The sequence below is a fragment of the Ips typographus genome, linkage group LG10 (genome assembly GCF_016097725.1).
Source record: "Ips typographus isolate SLU linkage group LG10, UJ_Ityp_2.0, whole genome shotgun sequence".
Lineage (NCBI taxonomy): Eukaryota > Metazoa > Arthropoda > Insecta > Coleoptera > Curculionidae > Ips > Ips typographus.
This window is the reverse complement of record NC_138431.1, coordinates 3,396,761-3,406,607: the sequence shown is the minus strand read 5'-3', so window position 1 is coordinate 3,406,607 and position 9,847 is coordinate 3,396,761. Positions and strand designations below refer to the sequence as shown.

The 9,847-nt window shown below is 31.2% G+C and overlaps 1 protein-coding gene across 1 annotated transcript in view; it reads right to left on the bottom strand.

Annotated features, from left to right (window-relative positions):
• Window positions 1-3,012: 3,012 nt before the first annotated feature.
• The window catches only part of Ilk (integrin linked kinase), a 28,991-nt gene continuing 22,156 nt past the window's right edge, over window positions 3,013-9,847 (bottom strand). Inside the window, exons 6-7 of the mRNA XM_081988702.1 lie at window positions 8,121-9,669; window positions 3,013-7,801 (exon numbers count right to left, since the gene is read on the bottom strand). Coding sequence (XP_081844828.1) covers window positions 9,417-9,669 — 253 coding nt within the window. The 3' untranslated portion in view covers window positions 3,013-7,801; window positions 8,121-9,416. The remainder of the gene's footprint in view (window positions 7,802-8,120; window positions 9,670-9,847) is intronic.

The following is a 9,847-nucleotide window of genomic DNA, read 5'->3' as shown; positions in this document are numbered from 1 at the left end:
AAGTAGTTGTCAATTAAAGTGTTAAAATAGCAAAAAAAATGTATACAGGGTGTCAAAAAAGTCACACTCACAGTATAAAAAATACGCTTTTGGGACACTCTGTATATATGCTGGGCAGTCTTGATTTAATGTAAATTTAAGTGAGAAACCATCAAAACTTAATTTGAATTCACTATACTTGATTAAGTCACTCTGTATAAATGGAAAAACAACTGAATTTTGACAGTTGACAGAGTCGTAATGACAGTTGAACTGACATTACTGACAATCACTTTAAGTCAGCCAAAACGACGTAAAAGCTGAAACGACAGAGTGTTTTCGTGAAAACGTGTGTGATCACTATTTTGACTAATCTGTCAAGTTTGTGTCACAGTTTTTATGTCAAAACCAAGTCTGAGCCATAGACAATCCGCACGGAAAGTGTCATTAATTTAGACAGTAGACTGACGGAACCGTAATCAAACAAAATTTCCCAAAAACTGAACTGGTTGAAAGCAAGACAAATTTGACATTTGACAGTTGAAGAAATGTCATGATTTTCATTCTGTCATCGAAGGCGACTAAAACTTAGGCGACCCGCACAGAAAATGTCATTAATGACAGTTGACAGACAAGACCGTAATCAAATTAAATGCCAAAAATGGAGTCAAAACTGGAAAGTTCACTTGAAAAGGAAATCTAGCTGATTTTAATGTCATATTTTGGTTTTCAAGTCAATTTTCAATATTCAAATGTTGGTATTTAAGTCAAAACACTTGAAAATTGATCTGAAAGTAGAAAACTTTAAATTTTTAGGTCAATTTCTGTGTGTTTAGAGTCAAAATTGGAAAACTGATTTAAAAAATGAATTCAAAGTTTTCAAGTCAATTTTAATGGTTTTAGAGTCAATTTTTGGTTTCTAAGTCAATTTTCAATAGTAAAATGGTGGCATTTAAGTCAAAACACTTAAAAATTGATCTGAAAGTAGAAAACTTTAAATTTTTAGGTCAATTTTTGGTGTGTTTGAAGTAAAAATTGAAAAATTAACTTGAAAAAGGAGTCTTAAAATTAATTTTAAGGGTTTTACCCTTAAAACTTACCTTCCTTGACTGTACCGAATTGTTAAGTATTTTTTTAGGTTATCGGATAGGAAATTTAATGACAATTCCAAAAATATGCTTAAAAATGTGATTTGGCAACTAGAAGTAGGTTTTACCGACGATTTTGTCCCAGACTGTCTTCACAAATGTGTTTCTGGCAGTTGACAGTTTGACAGCGTTTTTCTCCCTGACTGTACCGAATTTTTAAGTATTTTTTTAGGTTATCGGATAGGAAATTTAACAAGGATTCGAAAACTGTGCTTAGAAATGTGATACGGTAACCACAAATAGGTTTTATTGACGATTTTGTCGCAGACTGTCGTTAAAATTGTATTTCTGGCAGTTGACAGTTTGAGAGCGTTTTTCTCCCTGACTGTACCGAATTTTTAAGTTTTTTTTTTAAGTTGTTGGATAGGAAATTTAGTGAGGATTCCAAAAATGTGCTTAAAAATGTGATTTGGTCATTACAAATAGGTTTTACTGACGATTTTGTCGTAGACTGTCGTTAAAACTGTGTTTCTGGCAGTTGACAGTTTGACAGCGTTTTCTCCCTGACTGTACCAAATTTTTAAGTGTTTTTTTTAGGTTATCGAATAAGAAATTTAATGAGGATTCCAAAAATGTGCTTTAAAATGTGATTTCGTCACTACAAGTGGGTTTTACAGACGATTTTCTCACGGACAGTCTTTACAAATGTGATTCTGGCAGTTGACAGTTTGACAGAGTTTTTCTCCCTGACTGTACCGAAATTTTAAGCGATTTTTTAGGTTATCGGTTAGGTTATTTAATGAGGATTCCAAAAATGTGCTTAAAAATGTGATTCGGTGACTACAAGTAGGTTTTACAGGCGATTTTGTCGCAGACTGTTTTAAAACTGTGTTTCTGGCAGTTGACAGTTTAACAGAGTTTTTCTCTCTGACTGTACCGAATTTTTAAGTGTTTTTTAGGTTATCGGATAGGAAATTTAATGAGGATTCCAAAAATGTGCTTAAAAATGTGATTCGGTCACTACAAGTAGGTTTTACAGACGATTTTGTCGCGGACTGTCTTCACAAATGTGTTTCTGGCAGTTGACAGTTTGACAGAGCTTTTCTCCTTGACTGTACCGAATTTTTAAGTGTTTTTTAAGTTATCGGATAGGAAATTTAATGAGGATTCCAAAACTGTGCTTAAAAATGTGATACAGTAAGCTCAAATAGGTTTTAGAGACGATTTTGTCGCAGACTGTTTCCTGTCTTTAAACATAAAAATTGACTGGAAAAAGGAATGCAAACCCTCCAAGACAATTGTTGGTTTTCAAGTCAATTTTCATACTTTCAACGCTGCGAAACATGTAAATCAGTCGTTTTCAAGTCAATTCTTATGGTTTGAGAGACCTTGTTAGGTTTTCAAGACAATTTTCAACGTGCAAACATGAAAATTGACCAAAAAAAGTCATTTAAAGTATTCAAGTCAATTTTACTGCTTTTAGAGTCAATTTTTGGTTTCCAAGTCAATTTTCAATGGTCAAATATTGGAATTTAAGTGAAACAACTTGGAAAGTCATCAGGTCAAGTCAATAAACCTTTACCAAGTCTGGAAATTTGCCTGACAATCATGAAAATAGTTTCCAAAAGCAAATTTCAACATTCAGACTGTCTGGTGGTTTTTAAGTCAATTTTTCAAACTTCAAGTGTTCAAATTCAAGTCAAAACACCTGAAACTGAACAATTTTAGACCTTCAAGTCAATTATCAATGATTTGAGAGACTTTGTTAGGTTTTTAAGACAATTTTCAATGTACAAATACGAAAATTGACTTGGAAAGTGAATTTTTCTGGTTTTATGTTGGAATCGACCAAAACTCGCGTTTTTTTACTTTTCTTCCTATTTACCTACCTTCAGATTTTTTTTTTGTTTTAGGTTAGGTTACACTGATAAAAAAAAAAATAAAAAATAATTCAAAATAATTGTATGACACTTGTACACGTATAAGTTGCATTAAATCTAATATTAATGCAGGAGATTAATAAGTTAGAAAAATACTTAATATAATAACAAAATCACAAAAAAATGTTAATCCTGTAAAAAATTAAATAAATAAAACGTCCTTTTAATACAACAATTAAGGGCTTTTTAAGGCACTAGTAGATTAACATACGGAATCTCATCCATTTACGATAATTAATTGGGATTTTAATTAAAATTTAATGGAGTTAACCTAACATTTAGTCTGTACAAAATGAACACAACGACACCTTTAAAACAGTGGTTAACCGAAAAAAAATGTATATGCACGTCACTGAATTAAAATTAAAAACATAAACACAAAATTACCATGACGTCATAGGTTGCAACATTGCCAAAACGTACGTAAATTTGACATTATTGACCGTTAATTTGAATTTTCAATCGTTAGTTTGAACCTTTTTGTTACTTTCAAAATTATGACATTATTGACCCGTGATTTGGGTAAGTTTGAACGTTTTAGGTCAATTTATTATCTTTTTCTTGTAAATTTCACAAAATTAAGAGTTTTACGGTTATTTTGTACGATCTCTACTTAGGTTGAATTAAATTCGGTTAGAATACCCCAAAATTGGCTAATAATTCGAAATTTTGACATTATTGACCGTTAATTTGAAAATTCAATCGTTAGTTTGAACTTTTTTGTTACTTTCAACTTAAAGTTTAAAATTATGACATTATTGACCGGTGAATTGGGTAAATATGAACGTTTTAGGTCAATTTATTATCTTTTTCTTGTAAATTTCAGAAAATTAAGAGTTTTACGGTTATTTTGTATGATCTCTACTTAGGTTGAATTAAATTCGGTTAGAATACCCCAAAATTGGCTAATAATTCTAAATTTTGACATTATTGACCGTTAATTTGAATTTTCAATCGTTAGTTTAAACTTTTTTGTTACTTTCAAAATTATGACATTATTGACCGGTGATTTGGGTAAATATGAACGTTTTAGATCAATTTATTATCATTTTCTTGTAATTTTCATGAAATTAAGAGTTTTACAGTTATTTTGTACGATCTCTACTTAGGTTAAATTAAATTCGGTTAGAATACCCCAAAATTGGCTAATAATTCTAAATTTTGACATTATTGACCGTTAATTTGAATTTTCAATCGTTAATTTGAATTTTTTTATTACTTTCAAACTGAAAATTCAAAATTACGACATTATACCGGTGATTTGGGGAAATTTAATCGTTTTAGATCAATTTATTATCTTTTTCTTGTAAATTTCACAAAATTAAGAGTTTTACAGTTATTTTGTACGATCTCTACTTAGGTTGAATTAAATTCGGTTAGAATACCCCAAAATTGACAAATAATTCGAAATTTTGACATTATTGACCGTTATTTTGAATGTTTAACTTAAATTTTAGTCAGATTTGGTCAGTTTACTTTAGATTTCAAAAAATTAGGACTTTTTACACAAATTTTCATTTTTACGACTTCCACTTAGAATAGGTTAGGAATAACTCCAAAAAACAGCGTTTCGTCAGTTACGGACATCATCAGGTTTATAAAGAAAAATTCCGTTTAAATGCAGTTTTTTCAAAAAAGTTGTTTTTTGAGGGGTTTTTGGTTGGTCACCCTGTATACAAACACTGTATTTTCCCTAGTGGTCACGTGATCAAACTTGCCCAATGTTAAATGACAATGTTTTAATTGCTGATACAGGGTGTTTGCTTAAAAGTGCGTATCTACGCCATTTTGACAAGTAAACTCTGGAAAATGTCACGCGATTCAGTTTACTAGACAAAAGAGTGTCTGGAGACGTTATGTACAGGGTGCTACCAAAAAGTGGGGAATTTAAAAGGCAATTTTGATGTGAACTGTGACGTTATGGATGTCATTTTAAATTTAAGCATAGTCACGTGACTATAAAAATGTCATTTTAAACTTAAAAACAGTCACGTGACCTTAAGAATTTCATTGTACCCTTAAAAACGGTCGCGTGGCGTTCAAAATGTCATTTTAATCGTAAAAACAATCACATGACCTTAAAAATCTTATTTTAATCTTAAAATCAGTCACGTGACCTTAATAAAGTCATTTTGCACTTCAAAAATACTCACATAAATTTAAAAATGCCATTTTAAACTTAAAAACAGTCAGGTGACCTAAAAGGATGTCATTTTAAATTTAAGCATAGTCACATGACTATAAAAGTATCATTTTAATTTTAAAAACGGTCACGTGACCTTAAGAATGTCATCGTAACCTTAAAAACGGTCACATGAGCTTTAAAATGGCATTTTAAACTAAAAAACAGTCACGTAACCTAAATAATATAATTTTAAACGTAAAAACAGTCACGTGACCCTAAGAACGACATTTTAAATTTAAGCATAGTCACGTGATTATAAAAATATCATTTTAATTTAAAAAACGGTCACGTGAGCTTTAAAATAGCATTTTAAACTAAGAAACAGTCACGTGACCTTAAGAATGTCTTAAAAACAATCACGTGACATTAAGATTGACATTTTAAATTAAAGCATAGTCACGTGACTATAAAAATACCATTTTAATTTTAAAAACGGTCACGTGAGCTTTAAAATGGCATTTTGAACTAAGAAACAGTCACGTGACCTTAAGAATGTCATTCTAACCTTAAAAACGGTCACGTGAGGTTTAAAATGGCATTTTAAACTAAAAAACAGTCACGTAACCTAAATAATGTCATTTTAAATTTAAGCATAGTCACGTGAGATTAAAATATCATTTTAACCTTTAACACAGTCACATGACCTTAATAATGTCATTTTAAACTTAAAAACAGTCACGTGACTTTAAGAATGTCATCGCAACCTTAAAAACGGTCACGTGGGATTTAAAATAGCATTTTAAACTAAAAAACAGTTACGTATCCTAAATAATGTCATTTTAAATTTAAGCATAGTCACGTGACTATAAAAATGTCATTTTAATTTTAAAAACGGTCACATAACCTTAAGAATGTCATTTTAAACTTAGAAACAGTCACGTGACCTTAATAATGTCATTGTAACATTGTAAAAAAGGTCACGTGAGCTTTAAAATACCATTTTAAACTAGAAAACAGTCACGTGACCAAAAGAATGTCATTTTAAACTTAAAAACAGTCACGTGACCTTAAAAATGCCATTTTAAACTTAAAAACAGTCACGTGACCAAAAGAATGTCATTTTAAACTTAAAAACAGTCACGTGACCTTAAAAATGCCATTTTAAACATAAAAACAGTCAGGTGACCTTAAAAATGCCATTTTAAACTTAAAAACAGTCACGTGATCTTAAGAATGTCATCGTAACCTTAAAAAAGGTCACGTGAGCTTTAAAATACCATTTTAAACTAGAAAACAGTCACGTAGCCAAAAGAATGTCATTTTAAACTTAAAAACAGTCATGTGACCTTAAAAATGCCATTTTAAACTTAAAAACAGTCACGTGACCAAAAGAATGTCATTTTAAACTTAAAAAACAGTCACGTGACCTTAAAAATGCCATTTTAAACATAAAAACAGTCAGGTGACCTTAAAAATGCCATTTTAAACTTAAAAACAGTCACGTGACCAAAAGAATGTCATTTTAAAACTTAAAAAACAGTCACGTGACCTTAAAAATGCCATTTTAAACTTAAAAACAGTCACGTGACCAAAAGAATGTCATTTTAAACTTAAAAACAGTTACGTGACCTTAAAAATGCCATTTTAAACTTAAAAACAGTCACGTGACCAAAAGAATGTCATTTTAAACTTAAAAACAGTTAGGTGACCTTAAAAATGCCATTTTAAACATAAAAACAGTCAGGTGACCTTAAAAATGCCATTTTAAACTTAAAAACAGTCACGTGACCAAAAGAATGTCATTTTAAACATAAAAACAGTCAGGTGACCTTAAAAATGCCATTTTAAACTTAAAAACAGTTACGTGACCTTAAAAATGCCATTTTAAACTAAAAAACAGTCACGTGACCTTAAGAATGTCATCGTAACCTTAAAAAAGGTCACGTGAGCTTTAAAATACCATTTTAAACTTAAAAACAGTCACGTGACCTTAAAAATGCCATTTTAAACTTAAAAACAGTCACGTGACCAAAAGAATGTCATTTTAAACTTAAAAACAGTCACGTGACCTTAAAAATGCCATTTTAAACATAAAAACAGTCAGGTGACCTTAAAAATGCCATTTTAAACTTAAAAACAGTCACGTGACCAAAAGAATGTCATTTTAAACTTAAAAACAGTCACGTGACCTTAAAAATGCCATTTTAAACATAAAAACAGTCAGGTGACCTTAAAAATGCCATTTTAAACTTAAAAACAGTCACGTGACCAAAAGAATGTCATTTTAAACATAAAAACAGTCAGGTGACCTTAAAAATGCCATTTTAAACTTAAAAACAGTTACGTGACCTTAAAAATGCCATTTTAAACTAAAAAACAGTCACGTGACCTTAAGAATGTCATCGTAACCTTAAAAAAGGTCACGTGAGCTTTAAAATACCATTTTAAACTTAAAAACAGTCACGTGACCTTAAAAATGCCATTTTAAACTTAAAAACAGTCACGTGACCAAAAGAATGTCATTTTAAACTTAAAAACAGTCACGTGACCTTAAAAATGCCATTTTAAACATAAAAACAGTCAGGTGACCTTAAAAATGCCATTTTAAACTTAAAAACAGTCACGTGACCAAAAGAATGTCATTTTAAACTTAAAAACAGTCACGTGACCTTAAAAATGCCATTTTAAACATAAAAACAGTCAGGTGACCTTAAAAATGCCATTTTAAACTTAAAAACAGTCACGTGACCAAAAGAATGTCATTTTAAACATAAAAACAGTCAGGTGACCTTAAAAATGCCATTTTAAACTTAAAAACAGTTACGTGACCTTAAGAATGTCATCGTAGCCTTAAAAAAGGTCACGTGAGCTTTAAAATACCATTTTAACTAAAAAACAGTCACGTAACCAAAAGAATGTCATTTTAAATTTAAAAACAGTCACGTGACCTTAAAAATGCCATTTTAAACATAAAAACAGTCAGGTGACCTTAAGGATGTCATTGTAACCTTAAAAACGGTCACGTGAGGTTTAAAATACCATTTTAAACTTAAAAACAGTCACGTGACCTTAAAAATGCCATTTTAAACTTAAAAACAGTCACGTGACCAAAAGAATGTCATTTTAAACTTAAAAACAGTCACGTGACCTTAAAAATGCCATTTTAAACATAAAAACAGTCAGGTGACCTTAAAAATGCCATTTTAAACTTAAAAACAGTCACGTGACCAAAAGAATGTCATTTTAAACTTAAAAACAGTCACGTGACCTTAAAAATGCCATTTTAAACATAAAAACAGTCAGGTGACCTTAAAAATGCCATTTTAAACTTAAAAACAGTCACGTGACCAAAAGAATGTCATTTTAAACATAAAAACAGTCAGGTGACCTTAAAAATGCCATTTTAAACTTAAAAACAGTTACGTGACCTTAAGAATGTCATCGTAGCCTTAAAAAAGGTCACGTGAGCTTTAAAATACCATTTTAACTAAAAAACAGTCACGTAACCAAAAGAATGTCATTTTAAATTTAAAAACAGTCACGTGACCTTAAAAATGCCATTTTAAACATAAAAACAGTCAGGTGACCTTAAGGATGTCATTGTAACCTTAAAAACGGTCACGTGAGGTTTAAAATACCATTTTAAACTAGAAAACAGTCACGTAACCAAAAGAATGTCATTTTAAATTTAAAAACAATCACGTGACCTTAAGAACGACATTTTAAATTTAAGCATAGTCACATGACTATAAAAATTACATTTTAATTTTAAAAACAGTCACGTGACATTAAAAATGTCATTTTAAACATAAAAACAGTCAGGTGACCTTAAGGATGTCATTGTAACCTTAAAAACGGTCACGTGAGGTTTAAAATACCATTTTAAACTAAAAAACAGTCACGTGACATTAAGAATAACATTTTAAATTTAAGCATAGTCACATGACTATAAAAACGTCATTTTAATTTTAAAAACGGCAAGGTAACTTTTAAAAAAGTCACGTGACTTTATGAGTGTAATTTCAATTCTAAAAACGGTCGAGTGACTTTAATAAAGTCATTTTACTCTTAAAAACAGTCACGTGACCTTCAATCATCGTTTCAAATTTTAAAAACAGTCGTCGGTCGCTAATTTGCTGTAAAATAAATTTCGAAAATATGTGGCAACGTTGCCGATCTAATGGGTGTGACGTGCATAAAAAGTATGACAAATTTTCCTACAATTTCAAGTGAGATTCCAATTTTCTTTACCACTCACATCGGAAAAACAAAATAAGAAACCAGTCAACGAGTCATTTTATCGAGAATGGGCAGTACCATATCGAATTTGGGTCGCTTACCCGGGTCCTCGTTCATGCAAATCTTGATCAATTTGGCCAAATGCGACGAAATACCCGGTTTCAAGCTGATTCTGAGTCCTTCGAGCGCTATGCGCATGCCCACCTCCATCGGGCTCTGGTCGGGAAATGGTACCTCGCGAGTCGCCAGCTCCCACAACAAAATGGCGAAACTCCACATGTCGGACGCTTCCCAATTTCTGAACAAAACAAACACACCAATTAAATCGTCACGTGACGTAAACGTCACAAGTTGACAGCTTGACAGATGCCACGTGACACTATATGACGCACTGTGACGTGACAAATGTCAAAATATCGGTCGCAGGTTGTGCACTACCATTTGAAAGTTCGGGCGCAATGCAGCTCCAATTGCGC